The 21,514-nt window shown below is 33.2% G+C and overlaps 1 protein-coding gene across 1 annotated transcript in view; it reads left to right on the top strand.

Moving 5' to 3' along the window:
* The window catches only part of LOC135206739 (roundabout homolog 1-like), a 99,887-nt gene that overhangs the window by 73,606 nt on the left and 4,767 nt on the right, over positions 1 to 21,514 (top strand). The window contains exons 4-10 of the mRNA XM_064238215.1: positions 2,536 to 2,688; positions 6,904 to 7,047; positions 8,211 to 8,351; positions 8,853 to 9,099; positions 10,120 to 10,247; positions 11,502 to 11,733; positions 21,426 to 21,514. The exon at positions 21,426 to 21,514 is cut by the window's right edge and continues 25 nt beyond it. Of these exons, the coding sequence (XP_064094285.1) occupies positions 2,536 to 2,688; positions 6,904 to 7,047; positions 8,211 to 8,351; positions 8,853 to 9,099; positions 10,120 to 10,247; positions 11,502 to 11,733; positions 21,426 to 21,514 (1,134 nt within the window). The remainder of the gene's footprint in view (positions 1 to 2,535; positions 2,689 to 6,903; positions 7,048 to 8,210; positions 8,352 to 8,852; positions 9,100 to 10,119; positions 10,248 to 11,501; positions 11,734 to 21,425) is intronic.

Here is a 21,514-nt window from a genome sequence, read left to right as displayed (position 1 = left end):
TAATTTATAAATATATTTGAGGTAGATTAACGTTATCGTTACTCCACTCTCATTTTCAAAACGCTCTTCAATGAGATATCAGGACACAAGACAATAAGCACAGTAAGCTTAGGAAATTAATTATCCAGTTAATTACAGCAGTCAGCAGTTAGGTCGGATATGATAGGCAGTTTGATCATTTCTAGTTCTACGTTAGTCATCTCATTGCTGGCTTGGTATTTGTACCTTGGCATTTCTAATTCCACTGTGAATCTGACATCTCATTATTCAAGATCAAATCTGCTAAATGTTAATTGATAAAAAGTATGATTATATGTTTACTATTATACATGTAATACAGAGGCCTTCGTCCATATTTGACGAACACGAAGCTCAATATATAATTACTTTGAAATACCTCGAATGTCGCGACAACGAAAATAGAATGGATAAGAACCGAATATATAATAAGCGGGGCTCTCGATATCATTTCAGTGTAACAAAAACCTGGTTATATTTATAACAATTATTTACATTAAAAATTAGAATAAAAACTACGGTATATAAACCAAGCCAAATCACTTTAACCATTGTCATAATTTATAACATTTCCATATTAAAAAAAAAAAAAAAAAAAAAAACGTTAACAGTAGTGTTCTGTTTATTACAGGGAAGGTAACATCTCTCATCCCATCTCGTCTCTTGACCTCTGATATTAATCACTGTTATTCCAAACTCGGACAGAAGTTCAGCTGGCATCTACAGTCAACCTTTTACAAAAATGGCTGACCTACTTCATTCTTGCAATAACGATATAACAGCTGAATGATTTTGTCCTCTACTGATTTACCAACAGTCACGTAACAACGCAAATCAACATTTCCATCTTCACGATACACTACTTTCCCTATACATTCTGCTTCGTAGTTATATTTGCCGTGTCACCTGACAACTCTACCTCGTTAGGTGCATCTGTCGCAGGTGCATGCAACGCTGTTGTTCCTCTTACTTTTATCCACTGGAACCAAACTTTATATCTGTGGCCTTTTTTTTCTATCTCTCTCTTAAAAGTTTTCCTCTAAACTGAAATGTTTAGATGGCGGACTCGCTCATTAGTTTTATACGAAGCCACAGCCTGTCGTGTTCGTTTGTTTGTTTGTATGTGAGCGTGTCTTTACTCTGTTGTTCATTGACGTCAGTGGCCTTAGTAGTTGTCACTCCATAATAATCTTTTATTAATGAACAAATATCTCGTTAATTTTATTCTATAACAGCATTCATCAACAAACAAATAAATAAAATCATGTGTCCCTATCGTGTGGCATACACAACCGCTTGCAAAACTAGTCCAGGCTAATTCAATACAATTCTGACCATGGAATCACTATGATGTAATTGCTTTTATTTATTTTTTGAGCGTAAATTTTTCAGTACTGAAGTAAGAACGATCGTATAGGTAAAAAGGAGGTAAACAATGCACCTCCATATACGGGATATTAAGGAGCTCGTCTTTTCTTAATATATTACAAATATTGAAATTATTCAGTTTGGTATTTCATGGTCTAATTATGTATTAGTTTTGGCATAAATACCGCCTGTATATACGTACATACTATACATACACACACACACACACACACACATATATATATATATCTATATATATATATATATATATATATATATATATATATATATGTATTAAAATCTCACAGAATTCTATATTTGAAATGATTTACTCGGCAGAAATGATAATGATCAAAATAATTTATGATGTACTTGATTTACGACTTTATTGTTGTTAATTGTATTCTGAAATGTGGTTGAATGTATTTTTACGAAGATTTTGGTCTGAATAATTTTCATTGTCGGTTACGGCACCATCTACCAGCTGTGAAGGAAGTAAAGTAAATGCAAAGATCATGTTTCATTTACCATTAAGTGTCTATAGATTTAAGGTAAATAAATATTTTTTTTACCGCAAAAACTAATAATAACGAAAATCAGTAATATTTACCTTATTACTGATATGATGGAAATGACTATATGTTTATAGATATATACATACATACATATATATATATATATATATATATATATATATATATATATATATAGAAATGAGTATTGTTAATATAACATGGACACCATTGTGAATATAATTCCTTAGCTTGCATATGCGTGGTCCATTTTGCTGCACTGGAGAGATGATAAAATATTACTGATTTTCTTTATCATTAATTTTCTGGTAAAATATATATATATATATATATATATATATATATATATATATATATATATATATATATATATATATATACTGTAAATATGTTGCGCGTGCGCTTGCAAAATAAATTTTAATCATGAAATAAAAAAAAAACTAACTTATGCATATTACGATACAATATATATATATATATATATATAATATATATATATATATATAGTATATATATATATATATATATATATATATTCTCTGCTTATGTATCCCACCTTTCAATTACAGACATATTGAATAGTCCATCACCCCTGGTCATTCTTCTGTTTCCACAGCTGAACGCGAAAGGTTACACGCTGGTGAAATCTGGCAACTCTTTCATCCTGAGCGGCGTGGCAAGGAGACATGCAGGCAAATACGAATGCAGGATTGAAACCATTCCTGTTACCAAGCTTACACACACGTTGGATGTCCAGTACCCAGCGAAGGTAAGAATGGCTTACTTCTTTTCTTTTCTTGTAGGGTATTTACAACGGCTTTCGGCTCCTACTAAAAGGTACATTTCAGGGCTGTGTCTCATCGATTTTCGTCGATAAAATCTTACTAAAGTATTTGGTATGGATCGTATTTTGGAAATAACTGTTTGAAATCACGGCCTAGTTGGCAGAAATATGCAGAAATGTCTAATATGGATAATTAAGGCACTTATCAGAGTAAATAAAAAAAATGTAAGGGGAAACTTAACTAAATTTAGTAGGCACCCAGAGAGAGGCTAGTTGTGACGTAAGCTATGACATCAGACGTAATAGCAAGGTTCCCATTAGTGTGAATCACAAATATTTAACACTCTTTTAGAATAATTATTAAAGGAAAGGCTAGACAAATCACTGTTGAGAACGACGATAATACTACGGTTTCCATTGGTGATACCACGGTAACGAATAAGAATTTGGTATAAATACATATGACATTATAGCAAGGGGATTTGGTAAATATACTTATGGCAATATCACTATGTTAATTTTACATTTTTATGTTGACTATTGGAATACATAGCAGTTATAACACTATTTCTATTTACCTTTTGACTATCAGCGATACAAGACTTGGAATTGGTGAAATACAATCATATTGAAACGAAAATACTATCATTTAGAGGTGGTTGGTACGATATTTTGCCCTAATGTTCTACCTGGTAACCTTACATAACAGTAAACACCACAGACAACAAGGCGAGGGCAGCCGATCGTCATTGGTCAAACCCAAGGTAGGCGTGACTGCTATTTCACCTATGACAAGCCCATTAAATTGTCCTCATGGCTTCAAGACTGCTTTCGTGTTGCGTGTTTTTTGCAGTATGCAACAAAGAAAGAATCCTATGCGTCATATGCTAATTATTAACGGGTAAGTGGTTAATAAGGCGATACACAAACACCAAACGATTTAGACAAGAGGACAAAGGTGACCTTTATAGGGATTATACTAGAATGATGAGTATGAAAAAGAGATATATACAAATATTTTTTTATATTAAGGTATTTCTAACTTTTCAGATTAAGAATAAACGATAATCGAATTTGCTTGACTAATAAACTATCTCACTGATTAACTGCAACGACCATTTTTAACAACTTGCCTATTCTACCGACCTCCTTGCACACACGCACATACACACACAGACACACATATATATAATATATATATATATATATATATATACAATAAATTTCATTTATGTATTATGTGTATATGCAATTATGTATGTACCATATCTGTCTCTATATGCGTATGTATACGGCATATGTATTTATAAATGTTCTATCACCCTCTTCCCTGATGTCGAAGTATGAATAATAACAATAATGATGATGATTATAATATAATTTAAAAAAAATAATGATAATAACAGTAATGAATATTAATGTAATTATTATCATTATGATTAATAATATAATTATCAACACTTTATGTGGCCGTCTGCACAGGAAAAACAAAGTAAGTTAAATAATGCATTTTTATTCATTGGCTAAATGCAGATATTTATCCACATAGATCCAAAGACCGTTTTGCAAATTTCGTGGATATCAGAACTATACTTCACGTATCCTTGGAACTGCAGGGTAACAATGGTTTTCGAAGCCCCTCCGTGGCGTGGTCGGTATGGTCTCGACCTGCCACCTCAGTGGCCGCGAGTTCGATTCTCGGCCATTCCACTGAGGTGTGAGAGATGTGTATTTCTGGTGACAGAAGTTCACTCTCGATGTGGTTCGGAAGTCACGTAAAGCCGTTGGTCCCGTTGCTGAATAACCACTGGTTCCATGCAACGCAAAAACACCATACAAACAAACAAACAAACAATAGTTTTCTCAGCGACTGTGTAAGACTTGGTGTATATTTCAAATCAACAGAAACGTGAATTGCGCCAAGGAACTGTATTACAAAATTAATATTCTCATTTAATGCCCATTCCTTAATTGTACTCTACTTGGGAGTTTGAATGTTTGAAACAATTAAAGAATTCCATATACTACTGTTAGTGCTACTACCAACTTCTGAGTCTTCATTCATAAATTATATGGGCGTGGTATCTGGTAAAGTACGTCACTACAGTATCAATGAGTGGGAGGGTCTTTAGTAATGACGTTATACTAGCCCCTATGTACGAGCCTGATAGATTTAGCTAAGTTTCCCTTTAAATTTCTTTGATTTACTCTGATAAGTGCCTTAATTATCAAAATTAGACATCACTGCATATTTTTACCAGTTAGGCTGTGACTTCAAATAGCTATTTCCAAAATACGATCCATACCCGATATTTTGGTGAGATTTTATCGACGAAAATCAATTAGACACGGCCCTGAAATGCACAGTAGTTTCATCCACTTTTTAACATTTCGCTTTAATTTCAGTTTCCTTTCTTCAGTCCTGCTGCAAAGCACCTCATTTTCTGTTGCAACAGGTGGGTTTTGTCCGTGTTACACATTTATATATTTGTACTTCATGGCCTTTATTTTCTGAATCTTTCGTCTCTTTGTTTTGAATAATCATTCCATCGCCTTAGGCGCTGAATGACGAAATGTTTCTTAGGGCTTTGACTGACAGCCTAAATTCTATGTCATTAAACGCAGCGCAGTTATGCCGTCAGAAATAACGACAATTTAAATAAATTTTTAATAGCAGCCTGTTAGACTATCCACTACACTCAATACTTGTTCATGTTTACTGTATCTGGAATTTTATTAAATATAAGTGAAAAAATTACCTGATGATAAAACTAAGACCCTCTCTTTGATCCATGTTCCAAATATCATTTGCCTTCATAATAAATAATGATGATTTAAAACATGCACATATATTTTACACCTATTCTTGAAGCATCCCGTAATATAATTTGTTTTTCCATGATCACCATAAATAATAACAAACTAAAAATTCATTTCACTGAAGCTTTCCAACGTGCAAAAAATTATGAACATCCTTGAACTTCTGGTAAATATTTTACTGAAAAGTATACATATATACTTTTTTGCATATTCAGGTATATTACATGGGCAAATAAACTTAATTATCAGATTGTACAAAATGAATGCATATCCAGGCCTGAAAGTTACATTTACGCAGACCAATGGATGAAAGGAATATTTGAAAAGCAAGTTATCTTTGAAAACAGTTCGTCTTAAAGTTTAATCTGTAATAACTTGTATAAATCCATGCAACTGCATGCCACTGGATAAACAATTATTTATCTCGCATTTGTATCGTGAGATGAAATCTTATTTTTCTAGATCTTTTTTTTTTCCTGACAGAAATATTTTGCAACCGAGTATAGAAATATTTTTCTGCGTCCGGCTAACTTCAATTCATCATTTTTGCGATCGTTTCTGTTTCTATTTTTGCTTTTAACATACGGAGATAGATTACAACCCTTCAGCTTTAAAATAACACCGGTGCAAGTGTCCAAGCGGGAAACCTAAATTTATGTTAACCTTACAATGAACAATGATTCTTAACGCTATTGTCGTTAATGAAATGCTGACTACACACGCTAAAATCTATATTATAATAGCGGGATTATTTATTGGGCACCCAATATTTATATATATATTATATATATATATATATATATATATATATATATATATATATATATATTATATAACTACTAATATATATATACATATATATATATATATATATATATATATATATATATATATATATATATAATATATATTCATATACAAACACACACACATATACATCCACACACATTCTTTTCAGGGCAATACACATACAAAATAATAAAATAATTTGTAAATTTTGGTAAAATCTCTTGGAAATAGTATCAAATTTTTATATGTGATTAAATTATCAGAAATTTGACTTGGCACTTTTCCTATCTGATGTAAGTTATTGTTGCCGCGATCTACAACCTCGAAATATCCTGATGCGTTCATTTTTTGAAGGTAATAATATTCTGGGAATACTTATTCTATGCGTTTGAATAACAGACGTGTGTCATCATACAAATAAAACGCGCTGCAGCTTGAAAACCTTCCCATTTCTTTCTCTCTCTCTCTCTCTCTCTATCCAACAGTCAACAACAGCTGGCAATGAATGCTAACATTTGTACTCTCCCCTTCGCCATCAAGTACTCGGCACTAAGTTTTTTCTTCTTCCTCTTCTTCTTCTGTCCTTCGCAGGCGATAAGAGTAAGCCCTGAGGTTCAGCGTGTGAGGAAGGGATCGAGTGTCACCCTCGAGTGCAGAGGACTAGGCAACCCTAAGGCAGCCATCAGCTGGAGTCGAAAGATGGGACATCTGCCTTCGGGAGAGCAGGCCGAGGAGGTAAGAGGGGCGGTGGGGGGAGGAGGGGGGGGGGCATCGAACTTGATCGCTCTTGGATTTGTTCAAGTTCTGTATGTTCCCTTCATAAACCCTATTTGCTGACATTCAAAATATTCTGCTTATTTCATCAGTTTTGTTTACTCGTTTCAGTCTTCTGTTCTTTTGGTTGCCTTCATGTTACTTTTCATCTGACTTTCAAAATATTCTGAATATTTCATCGATATTATTCATATTTCAGTCAATCTATATATTATATATATTTATATGCGTGCATGTATGTGTTTATGCATGTATAATGGCAAGCAAATCTGAATGGTCTGATCATGGGGATGATTCTAGTATATATTTTATGCTTCTTAAAATATTTCAGATAATTCAGTTGTCCGCAATAATGATATTACTTAGAACAGCCAAACCCTCTATGAATAAACGTTATCACAACATAATCTTCATGATAGGCAACGTTGGTTCGATAGAGTGATCTCAACACTTTACGCAGCTTAAAATAGAAAATCCAAATTTTCAATCAATCTAGACATTTGCTGAGATGTAAAATATGAAAGAAAATTCTGCTTGACCATTCTTAGGTGTCTTTAAGTTATGTTCTAATACGACATTCAACAGGCTCTCTTGACAACGCTCCTAATTAAGATTCAATACTATCGAATGACAACTGAACATACTTAAATGCATTTTAATGATTTCAGTATTAAAGATAAACGCATATGATTTCCGAATTCCCAATGCTAACTCAGGGGATAATATCGTATCATGCATTTCCTCTAGCAATCAAAGCATCATATTGACGGTAGGAAATAACAAAGGAATACTTACCAACATTCAAACATTGCAAATCACTTTGAACTGCATTCATGGTCCCTGCGCTTAAAAGAGGGTCTTTTGGATTACAAACAAAACATTTCATATTACATTTCAGGTTGAACAATATTCTTCATTAGTCTTCCCACTGCAACTGCTCTCTCCAGAGGGTTTCTTCCCCAGATATGGAAAGGGATGAAATGCCATAGATTCCTGGCCTTAGTGTGGGTCCTTTTCACCTGTAACACATTTATTTCTTTCTCGTTGATTACAGCTTTCTATCCGACTCGTCATTTTGTATGTTATTGTTTTTAATATGTCCGTTTATTTACTTTTACTTGGAGGGGTCGAGTTTGACCTTCGAAAACATCGACCGACACGTCGAGGGTGTTTACATCTGCACTGCTGCCAACGGAATTGGGAATCCCTCTTCCACTACGATGACAGTCGAGGTCGAATATCCTCCAGAGATTATAGCTGAACAGGTAAGCAGAAATAATTAAACCAATAAATAAATAGATAGACAAAATAAGTAAATAAATAAATAAAAGAGAGGGATGACTAACAGGTTAAAAAACTCAAGTTTAAAAGTTCTTAGTCAAATAACTGTCTCGGAAGGGTTCCTGAATCCAGCCGTTCTGGCAATGAGCGATAACAAATACCACGTCTGCTACACCATACTTTTTTTTTTGTATTTCCCTAGATAATTAATAGTATATTGTACATCCTCAAAAAGACCTCACCAGCAAAAACCCATTATACACCCTTTTCAACATTTTTTTAATACTTAAATTTTCTTAACATATTTTTTATGAATATCAGTAAGCCTGAGAATCGTTTTACGCATATACATATTAAAACTATCCCGAATTATTTTTCTCCTCATTGTTATACCGTACTCCCGTTGCTTTTCTCTAGATAATTAATAGTCCATAATGACAAAGATGCCTCATCAATATAGAACCATCCAAACCCCATTTCAACAGGCAACCTTACACACGGACGAAGGGGACGAGGCTAAGCTGCTGTGCATCGTCCACGGGCGGCCGACCCCAACGGTCACTTGGATGAGAAACGGCAAACCTCTGAGTACCGACACTCACATTCAGGAACACGACGGCGCTCATCGGCACACACTCACGATCAGTAAAGTGACGATGGAAGACTTCGGGAACTATACTTGTTCTGCTTCGAACGCGTTCGGCGAGGAAGCCCGGACCCTAAAGATAACAGGTCAGTACCTTCTTTGTTGTGTTGTTTCTAGTGATTGGAGTGTTTTGTTTTAAGAACGTGGGTCATAATGAGTGGATGATACAGACATCATAAGTTTATATATGTATATATACATACACACACACACACACCACACACACACATATATATATATATATTATATATATAATATATATATATATATATATATTAATATATATATATATATATTATATATATATATATATATATATATATATATATTATATATAAAATGTGTGTGTGTACGTTCGTGTGTGGATGCGTGTTTATGTATTAATACACTATTAAGGGGTTTCGTTGCTTGCAAGCGCTCACGGGGCTTCTGGAAAATATGATAAGGCGGTAAAACAAACTTTGGAAGTTGAATTATCCATAATCGCATTAAGAACGACATGTTGTAACTTCTGAAATAAACCCGGATTATGATAAAGAGGATTTGCACAAAACTTATTTTTACTTGTGATTTTTTTCTCACGGTCAATAATCAGTAACATAAATTAGCCTTATTGTTCATGAAACTTCCTATAAAAAAGGGAATATAAAAAATACTGGAGTAATTAAACATACTTTGAAAGTAATCGATTGATGCAATAAATTGTGGAAGTTTACCTGTAAGGATGTTGTTACATTTTGTGTTTTTTCGTCCATTTTTTATTCACTGTAAAGGAGGTTTAATTTAAATGTAATCTTCTATGTACTTGCCAGCAAGTCATTAATCTTTCATTTATTTCATCGTAAAATGCAAGATAACTTCAATGTAAGGACAGATTTTCACATTCATTATTAATACACGAAAATAGTTCAGATCCGACACCGTTCTAACAAGGTAAATGAATAAATGGCTGACAAAATAAAATATCCAAACAAAAAGGAGAAATGCAGGTCACAAAAGCCCCAGGAAATGCAAAATGGAGGGAAAAGCAAATCGAAAAGAAAACGTGGAAAATGTCTCCGTCTGCAGGTTGTACCCTTTGTCTCTCATTCTGTATGTCTCTCCAGGGGTCCCCAAATCTCCTACAATCACCAGCAGCCCTGCCGGAGGGGAAAGATTTTCGTATACTGTCACCTGGGAAACAGAGAGCTATTCACCTGTCATCCAGTATCGTCTCTCCTACAAGAAATCACAGGTAACTTTCAACAGGGCTTTTCGGGCCCAATTTTGAAGCTTCACATATATGTTGGGCCCTTCATCTTTATGCAATATTTTATTTACCGAGGCATTGGGCCTCCGTTTAATTTTTGTAAAGAAACCATCACTGTTATTCTTTTTTGCTCTGTTCTTCATAGAATAGTCTATTCATTGACATTTTGAATCTAAATTTCTTCTATTACCATTCCTTCAATGATATTTTGTTAAACCCTGGACTTTTCACATTTTTGCAGTGTAACACTTACAGATAGAATATACTTGAATTTTAATTTTACGTTTAAGTGTATTCGTTATTTATAATAATACATCGGGTACTTATTTTTTCCAACGTTGTATTCGCTGAGAAGAATATCTTTGACATTTTAGCTGAGCCTCCAGATGCCTTCGCTAATGAAGACGCCATCTGCATCTGTCTTCTGAGAAATAGCGACTAACTAAATTTGCAGAATCGACTTGTCCCGATATCAACTTTAAAGACATAAATCAATCACTGGCAACGTACCTTCATGCACAATAACAAAAGCAACTCAATTATATTTCCATTACCTACGAACCAATTAAAGGGCAATGATCGTTCATTTAGATGCAACACCTTAATTACCTTATTGCGAGGGCAAAACAGAATAATTAATTCTGGTGTCATCTGTTCTACTTATCCAACTTTACGCAGCAATGAAATGTGCAATTAGACTTTTCATGTGCTTGTCACGAATCTAGTTTCTAAAAATGTTGATTAAGCCTATAAATATCTGCCTTCCTCTTTTTTAGCTATGAATGAATGAAATTCTGTAAGTTATACGCGTGTATCTAATTTTGATCGCGTCGTGTTGTAATGAGGTACTGTTTCATTTCCAAAATACGAAAAATACAATTTTCCCTTTCTGAACTTTACCAACCGTTAACGAAATTTCCATGCAATTTGCAATTATTGAATAGGAAGTTTAATATTCAGCACAATGTAAATAACTATGAATCATGTCTATAAGATAATACATATTATGAGAGAGACAAATAAATACCTAGTACCTAATAATGACTTGTGCATTAAGATACAACCAACTCCGGAGAAATATATGTTGTCAAACCTTGTAAATTCCATTTGCATTTACTTTTCGTAGACTCACAAACATTGGAAAGCTTACGAGCTCTTTTTGTATAAGCGTAAATCTTCACGCTCTGAGCAGAAATGAATATAGTCACCCATCCTCTTCTCTCCACCCTTTCGCTACAGGAAAACCAGAACAACATTTTCCAGAAGAAGGCCTGGATTCACAGGTTGTACACACCACCAACGGTGCCAGGCGCGCTCCAAATCCCCAAGTCGTCCATGGGTCCCATTCGTTCCATGAGCCATACTCTTCGGGATTTGGAGCCAGCAACAGACTACGAGATCTTCATCTCGACAGAAAACAAGTTTGGATGGTCCGAAAACTCCCCAATCTTCCACTTTAACACAAGGAAGGGTAAGTACTGTGTCAACTAACAAGTTTTTGTTGCATTATAATGTAATGTTTAGCACCAAATGCGTTGCATGAACTTGTCTGAAGTTATGAGAAAATATTTCGTGGGTGACTCAGTTTTTCACAATTTATGTTTTGTTTTGCATGGTATATGGAAGCATATCTGATCAATCCTTGATCGGTTCTATCACTCCGTACAATAAAGTTAGACTAATAATTGTCCCGTTCATAGAAACTTCACACATTTGATTAGTTTTACATCGGATATATGTTTTTCCCTTCATAAATCCTTCAATGGATTATTGAAAGATTCAAACTGCCTTTGATTTTTTTCAAAATGTCCTCATTAATATAATACATCTCGCTTTCCTAAAACTGAAGCTATATGCACGCTAGTGGGCAGCTATAAAGGATAATAGGGTGATTTACTTATCTATGTACAAACCCCGTGAATGGACATGAATTTATTAATATCTATGATGTTTAACAGATATGAAAATGGTATATTTCCAATGCCAAATAATTCGTAGGAAATCTTATTTCTTCATATTTTCCATGCCGAATAATTCATAAGAAATTGCATTTTTTCTATTTGCAATGCCAAATTATTCATAAGAAATTTTTTTAATTGTTTCAATGGCGAATAATTCGTAAGAAAACTTATTTTCATTTTTATATTTCCCATGCCGAATAATTCATAAGAAATCTTATTTTCAATATTTTCAACGCCAAATAATTCGCAGAAAAGTTTTTTTTTCAATGCCAAATAATTCGTAGGAAATCTATTTTTTTTTATATTGTCAATGGCAAATAATTAAAGGGAAGCTTTATTTCTTTATATTCCCGATGCCAAATAATTCGTAAGAAGCTTTAATTTCTTTTTACATTTCCTGTACCAAATAATTCGCGGGAAATTTGACTTTTGACGATATGTTAAAAGAAAATTCCCAAAACATTTGATATACCTACACTGCAAATTAAAATGTAACCCCTAAATTAAAGGCCCATAAAAATAGCACATCCATTACCAGCTAAAAGAGTATACTACTTTCTTTTTCATTGCATCCTCCGTTAATCCAGAAATATTATATCAGCACAGAATTTTTCAGTGATTTGAGTATATTTAACCGGAACCATTTAAAAAGTTAAAAGACCTCCGTGATTTTAATGGATAATGATGAAGAGCTCTATCCTGGGAAATATTTTTCAAACGATCCAAGTAGAATTTCCAGGGCACAGTAGCTCCAGCACTTTGTGATTTATTGCTGCCATTCATTGTGATTTTTTCTACCAACGTACCTTATAGGAACTGGATATAATTTAAAAAAAAATTGTGACAATTAAATTTCTTGAAATGGTTACATCAATCTTTCATTTGTACTAAATATACTGTAACGTATTGAAACATTCTTCTTCCTAGGGCTTTTCATACATTCTGCTTAGTTGCTAAATTTTAATCATCATTATTGCTCCAGTATATGACTTTAATTTCTACCAAACGTAATGTACTAAAACATACTTCTTACTCAGAATATTTCATGCATTTTGTTTGGTTCCTAACTGAACCATCATTATTCCCCCCCTGAAAGGTACAACATACTTTGTAGCTTTCCAATGGCAATCATTTCTCGTCACTTCTCAGACATTTATCAGGTTCAGTCAATAAGCTTTGTCGACAGTCTCATGTCCATGGTATTTCTCATTCGTATTTTTCCGTTTAATAGACGTCACCACTTACTGTCAATAAACATGGCTTGTCCTGTTCCTCTTTACTAAATTTCTTTGCCTGTCTTTTACAATACATTTTTGTGGATGTTACCCTTTCTTTCATGAAGTATATTTTGGTGATTCATTTATTTGAATTAAAGTTTCACCAAATTGTTCTTCTGGTACCAACGCACACACACACATAAATATCTATAAATAATATAGTATGTGCTAACATACAAATATACATACATACACACAATAAATGTGCATATACATATGTTTATATATGTACATATATATGTATATATATATTGTGTGTGTACATATGTACGTATGAACACACACACACGCACGCGCGCGCACACACACACACACACACACAGATATATAATATAATATAATATAATATAAGCGTGTGCGCGTGTGTGCATTCCTTGAAATTCTTCTTTTCTGATAAAATGCATTCGGATACAATAATAATTCGTGTTCTCTTTGCTGGTAGCAACGGCAGAGCAAAATTGACAGGATCGGTAAAATATTGATTTATTCCTGATGTTTTTCTTTTGGAAATAATGGGAACAATGTGATGGGAATTGAAACTTCTTAATTAATTAGACCGTCTTTTAATTACGGATTCACTCTCTTTCTCCTTTAATTAGACATCCATGATGTCTAATTAAATCAAGTCTTCGTAAAACTTCATATTCTTTTCGCTTCAGCATTGTATGGCGGAATATTCGATGAATTGTAACATGAGTATGTGAAATAATTTCGAGATTATTAGTATCTCGCTATCATCACTATTATGCGTACTTGGTAACCTACTAGGTAACCTACTTGCGTTCTTCATAATGATTTTCTTTCTAACAGTCTCATGTGACTACTTTAGTGTCACCTAAACTGCAGATATATATGACAGTTGCTGAAACTGTTGATGTGTTATGGTTACACCAACAATGACAAGACTCTGGACCTTTAAACATGAATTGACTTAATAACCTGGCTGTTCTGTATAATACATCATCTATCAATATATATATATATATATATATATATATATATATATATATCTATATATATATATATATATATATATGAATAACTTGATCACAAAATATATAAAAGTGATGCTATGTATAAATAAAGGCAATGCCATGGAGGAAAAATAAAAAAGCGAGAAATGTCGAAAGATCTCGGCTATCTCGTCTTTACATTTTTCCTCCGTGGCATTGTCTTTATTTACATATATATATATATATATATATATATTATATATATATATAGTATATATATATATATAATATCATATCTATCTATATATATATATATATATTCATATATATATATATATATATATATATATATATATATATATATTATTTATTACGGGTGTAACACAAGTTTATGCAAATATTTCGTGAAATGAAAGAAAGAGTAATTCTGGGCAGAAAACATTGTTCAGGTATATGTAGTATTTTAAGGCTTCGTTTATCGGTGAGACGAATTTTTAAAATAACCGGTTTTCCTTAACGATGAACTGTCCGAGTAGTCAGGGATGGCGAGGGGGTGGGGGGTGGGGAGGGTTGATGAAGTGCATTGGGCAACTAGATTGCTAGTCTTTTAATGAGTTTAATTATGAGGTTTTTGAAAAATGTAACATTACAGTCCCTGTAAATGACCTGTAAACAGACTTCACTGCAATCTAATTTTAATGATTACGTGTAAAAAAAAAAAAAAAAAAAAAAAAAAAACAAAAAAAAAAAAAAAAAAAAAACAGTAAAATCATGGAATTCTTCAATCAGGAGTCAGGACTAGGCCTATGCTGAATGAGTGATAATGACAGTAATCATGATGACGATGGAATGCAGGTAGAGAGGTTACTGCACTTTGAACAATGTCAGTTTTTTTACCTCTTTCAGTTACTGCACGAATATACATACTACCTTTTTTAGGAAAGACTGAAATAAATTAATCTTCCATAATGTTCCCATTCTTTTTCATCCGACAGAGATGAAAGCATTTTGTTAAGTGTGTTTCCCTTCGAATAGTGTATGATGGATACTTTTGGTGGGGAACGAGAGATTTTTGAAAATACATTTAAAATCTTTGATCGGTGGTTAATGAATAGGCCTATCTTTGTTGGAGGGGAGATTCCATTCAGCTTGTTTTCTTTCCTTTATCAGATTCCAGTTAATACCATTAACGGAGAGGGAGAAGGTTTCAGTGATACTTGCTTTTTCCCCTTTCTTCAATATCTAAAGAATGTTTTTTTATTTGAAAGTATTTATTTGCATTGGCTTAATCTCCAGTTTCCTTTTGTTTTATATAGCAGCGGAGTTCATTGTTGTAAAAGCCATAAATAAATATCATATTTGCATGTCCCACATTACTGGAACGGTAAGGCATTGTCTCCAGTTTCTGGCTCACAAAATGAATGTGGAATCTGACACTTGCAACCCAAACACGCTTCCTCCCCATAGCCGTTATTTCAAAAATTCACCTCACCGACGAAAGAAGCATTAAAATGCATAGGTTAATAGAACATTTTCTGCTCAAAAAGACATTTTCTTTAATTTCCCTAAATATTTGCATAAACTTGTGTTACACTCAGTTAATATAATTATATATTATATATATAATTACTATATATATATATATACATATATAGATATATATATAATATGTATATATATAATATATACATATATATATATATATATATATATATATATATATAATATACATATGTATATATATATATTTTATTTATAATTTATATCTTATATATCTATATATATATATATTATCTATATATTATATATATATTATATATATACACACACATCATAAAAATCCCTGTAAGAAGGCGAGCGAAAAATGGGAATTGGAACAAGTACTTTCGTAGATATGCTGCAGTTTCAAGTTCTTTGAACTTGAAAATGTAGAATATGATAAGAAAGTACTTGTCCCAAGTCCCGTTTCTCACTCGCCTCTTACATGGATTGTATGATATCCTCAAGCGCGTGGACTTTCGTGCTACACTTAATATACATATATATATATATATATATATATATATATATATATTATATATATATATATATATATATATATATATATGTGTGTGTGTGTGTGTGTGTGTGTGTGTGTGCGTTGTGTGTGTCTCACAGTAAGACTGTGAAACCAGGGATTTCACAAAATCTCTGAAATTTTCAGGGTAATTCGTGAGATCACCAATCCACTTAGGTAATATTATTTATAACTACTAGCGTCAAGTACTAAACACAGCGAAAACCCCCCCAAAGCAATTCATCAACACTGCTTAGTGAGTCTAGTACTGGCACCTCGGGGATCAAATGCACTTGGATATATTATATATATATATATATATATATATATATATATATATATATATATATATATATATATATATATATATGACTGGTAAAAATGTTCTGTAACAACAGAATTCCATCTAATAAAAGGAGCCCATAAAAACACCAAAATATAGAGAGAAAAGTACTATATTTCAGAGACTGCTGTCTCTCTCTTCAGGTATATGAATGAGAAAAGTTTACAGAAAAGGTGGTATTTATATCAAGAGATCCGTCCACAAGTAAGCCAATTTAGGTCACCCCCGCTGATAATCTTCCTTTAATCTTCTTAAGCGTTGGTTGAATGAAAACCTCGTCTATCACATCTGAAATCCACGCTCCTTTTGAGATGTTCATTACCTGCTTCTCTTTTATTAAGGCTGATTCCATCATTTGACTCTTGTACCGGCAGTTGCTGCTATAAATTACACGTGACAAATTCCAGTTTATTCTATGGTTATGTTCATTTATATGGTTGAAAATAGCCGAGTTCTGTTGTCCATACCTAACTGACCGTTTGTGTTGTATTAATCTCTGGGGAAGTGATTTACCTGTAAATCCGATGTAAGATTGGTCACAGTCCTGGCATGGGATCTCATAGACCCCAGTGTCCTTGGGAGATGTCTTTTATTGGACGTTAATCAGGGATTTGGCTAAGGTGTTTGGGTAGGTAAATGCAAAAGGGTTAGATTTTCCAAGGGTGTGGGTTACTCTCTTAATCGTCTCCCTCTTTAGGGGGTCGGTAGTAAATTACGTTTGCTTTGTGAATTGCTTTCTCAGTTATATGGTCAGGATACTTTAAAGACGAAAGTTGCTTGCGAATTAGTTCAAATTCTTTTTCCAGGAATTCTGGGGAACAAATTTGTAAGGCTCTTAAGAATAGGTTGCTAGCTACACCTATCTTGATAGTAATGTCGTGATAGCTAAAGTAGTGAATGTATGAAAGTGAGAACTTTGGTTTTCTGTATATGGTAAATTTGTATTCTGACGTGTCTCTGATTATTAAAACACCAAGAAAAGGAATTTTGTTGTCTGTTTCCCATTTAACTTTAAATTTGATGCTGGGCACTAATGCGTTTAATTTTGAGAGGAATTCATTAAGATGAATTGGCCAAGACAAAAAGAGTATTGAACTATTAGAGAAATTTAAAGTAATTAGTGCCCAGCATCAAATTTAAAGTTGAATGGGAAACAGACAACAAAATTCCTTTTCTTGATGTTTTAATAATCAGAGACACGTCAGAATACAAATTTACCATATACAGAAAACCAACGTTCTCACTTTCATACATTCACTACTTTAGCTATCACGACATTACTATCAAGATAGGTGTAGCTAGCAACCTATTCTTAAGAGCCTTACGAATTTGTTCCCCAGAATTCCTGGAAAAAGAATTTGAACTAATTCGCAATCAACTTTCGTCTTTAAAGTATCCTGACCATATAATTGAGAAAGCAATTCACAAAGCAAACGTAATTTTCTACCGACCCCTAAAAACAAGACCAGAGACACACCCAACAATAAAATAAAAATCCCTCACCTGGAGACGATTAAGAGAGTAACCCACACCCTTGGAAAATCTAACCCTTTTGCATTTACCTACCCAAACACCTTAGCCAAATCCCTGATTAACGTCCAACAAAAGACATCTCCCAAGGACACTGGGGTCTATGAGATCACATGCCAGGACTGTGACCAATCTTACATCGGATTTACAGGTAAATCACTTCCCCAGAGATTAATACAACACAAACGGTCAGTTAGGTATGGACAACAGAACTCGGCTATTTTCAACCATATAAATGAACATAACCATAGAATAAACTGGAATTTGTCACGTGTAATTTATAGCAGCAACTGCCGGTACAAGAGTCAAATGATGGAAATCAGCCTTAATAAAGAGAAGCAGGTAATGAACATCTCAAAACAAAAAGGAGCGTGGATTTCAGATGTGATAGACGAGGTTTTCATTCAACCAACGCTTGTAAGAAGATTAAAGGAAGATTATCAGCGGGGGTGACCTAAATTGGGCTTACTTGTGGACGGATCTCTTGGTATATATCCACCTTTTCTGTAAACTTTTCTCATTCATATACCTGAAGAGAGAGACAGCAGTCTCTGAAATATAGTACTTTTCTCTCTATATTTTGGTTGTTTTTATGGGCTCCTTTTATTATATATATATATATATATATATATATATATATATATATATATCCAAGAATAATTAATTATTACAAATTGAATTATTTCACGGTTTGTTCAAAGCCGATTTGCTGAGTTTTTTAAATTTAAATGTAATGCTAAAATTATTCACAAACTCTCAAACATACGTATTATATAGTGTATATATATATATATATATATATATATATATATATATATATATATATATATATATATATATATGCGTGTGTGTGTATATACTACACTCATAAAAAAAACACACACATATTTATATATATATATATATATATATATATATATATATATATATATATTATATATATATTATATATGTGTGTGTGTGTGTGTGCGTGTGTGTGTGTGTGTGTGTGCGTGTGCGGGTGTGTGTGTTTTTGTGAGCGTATATACACACACGCATATATATATATATATATATATATATATATATATATATATATATATATATATATATATGATATATAGTATCTATGAGTAAATATGGAAGATGAAAATACAGATAAACGTTTGTGTGCCGAAATTTAAACAGGTGGTCTTTGCTGAGTTAAAACCCCATGATTGCAATCACATCACAAAGCTATCTGTACCTTCTCCAAGTTTGACGAAAGAAAAGTCCTCCAACTCAGAACTTTAAATGCAGACAGGGTACAATTCAAATGAAAACTCACCTCACCAGACAAATCGAAATCCTCACCAGGCATTAAAACAAGTCCTTCCCAATGCCTATTTTTAATAGCTTGCAGAAGGAACTGCTGTATCAAGTATTCTTCCATGGGGGAAAGTTTGGCTGTTGAATGTCTGTAAAACAAAAATGAGAAGGTTGTTGAAATTGTTTGGAAATTCTGTGCTACGCACGAACGCATGAAAGGGTCAGAAATATTAAGAAAAATAACATTCGCATTGTGTGAGGTTGATGGATGGAGAAACTGTGCAATAACAGCAAGAGAGATGTTGTAATGACAGACATAAAAAGACAACATACATATGTATCCGGAGTTTTAAACACTTTGTAATATAGTGAAAGTGTGGATGCATGAAAATATTCCTAGCGGTTTGATGGAGTTTCTCTTCTTGAGCACAAAAGTTTTATTCTTTATTGTTAAGTTTTCATTCTTCAAAACATAGGCTAGATGGAAGTCAAATGGTGTTAGTAACTTTATGTCTGCTGAATGAGGACTCCCAGTTTTGAAATAAGGTTATTTATGAAATATAATAATGAACGTGAGGAAAGTAATGAGGATAAGAGCATTAATAACGGTAGTATTGAAAGTCATTATAAAAAAAATAAATTCTAGAAGTTCCACATGGCAGTGGAGGCAGTGGAGTAGCGCACGTTCAAGAGCCAAAAGAATTAAGATGTCTCTATTTTGAAATTAAACTCTCCTTATTCTTCTCATTCTCATTAAACGTAAATAACCCATTCGAACGATGCAGGCGCCACGCCACTCTAGATAGCGATGTAAAAAGAACAGCGTCAGTAAACAATGAAATGTAGGAGAAAGTTCATTTAAGTTTCTACTGAATGTTCTCAGTCGATCTCTTGTATAATCGACATCTTTGCATTCTAAGCGTCGACAACTTTCTTCCTTAATCACACCATGACCATCAATACAATGAAGTGCTCTTTTAAGAAACTCCAATTTGTGAACGAAAATTTACTACCGGCAGAGATGCCTTTTTCCAATATCCAAAAAAGGGTAGTCGGTTCCAATGTAAAATAAGTTTCCATGGAAACGCCAATACCCTTAGATTTCGAGATTAGATACTGATAGCCAAAGCTTATTCAGTTTTCATGGAATGGGAAAATGAGTGCATATAGTAGTATGTTTGTAGCAAATCCTGCAGTAATACCTATAATCATTCAATGCCCATCTAATGGCAGTGTCTACAGTTACTGAATATAATGTTAACGAAGTTAGTATGGATGCATGCTAGAATTTCATATTTACTTTTTTACTACAAGGGTTTAGAGTGAATCTTTTGTCAATGCAACTGGGAGACTAAACTTCATTTAAATTTTCACCACTTACTTGCTTTTGATCTCGTTTTAAATGAACATTTTACGCACATTATTAAGCAATATATGTGCATGGGAACGAAAATAATTGTTTTATAATTATTGCATGGTTCCAGAAAAAGGCTACGGTGGAACTTATAAGAATTATGTAAGAAGGCAGTTAAAAAAAATGTATAAAATGCAATGTGCCATGGAAAAGTCTCTTCTTTTATTTTTCATGTGTAGACAAATGAATGTGAGTCTGGAAATGTCTCCACAACGTAGCTACACAAAAGGTATCTTAAGATTTTGGAAAATGGTTAAAATACCTTGTTTTCAAAACTACAAAGAATAAGTTTAGATTAGAATAAGTTCAAATATTAATTGCCCTTTTTAACTATATTTACAGAACATGCCATTGGCCAATCAGCAAGTGGGAGCTTTGGAAACGCTCCCGACGCAATACTGATGATGACTTCTTTATGGGCGTTCAGTCGG

This window comes from Macrobrachium nipponense, chromosome 31 (assembly GCF_015104395.2).
Source record: "Macrobrachium nipponense isolate FS-2020 chromosome 31, ASM1510439v2, whole genome shotgun sequence".
NCBI lineage: Eukaryota > Metazoa > Arthropoda > Malacostraca > Decapoda > Palaemonidae > Macrobrachium > Macrobrachium nipponense.
This window is presented reverse-complemented; position numbering and strand designations above follow the sequence as displayed.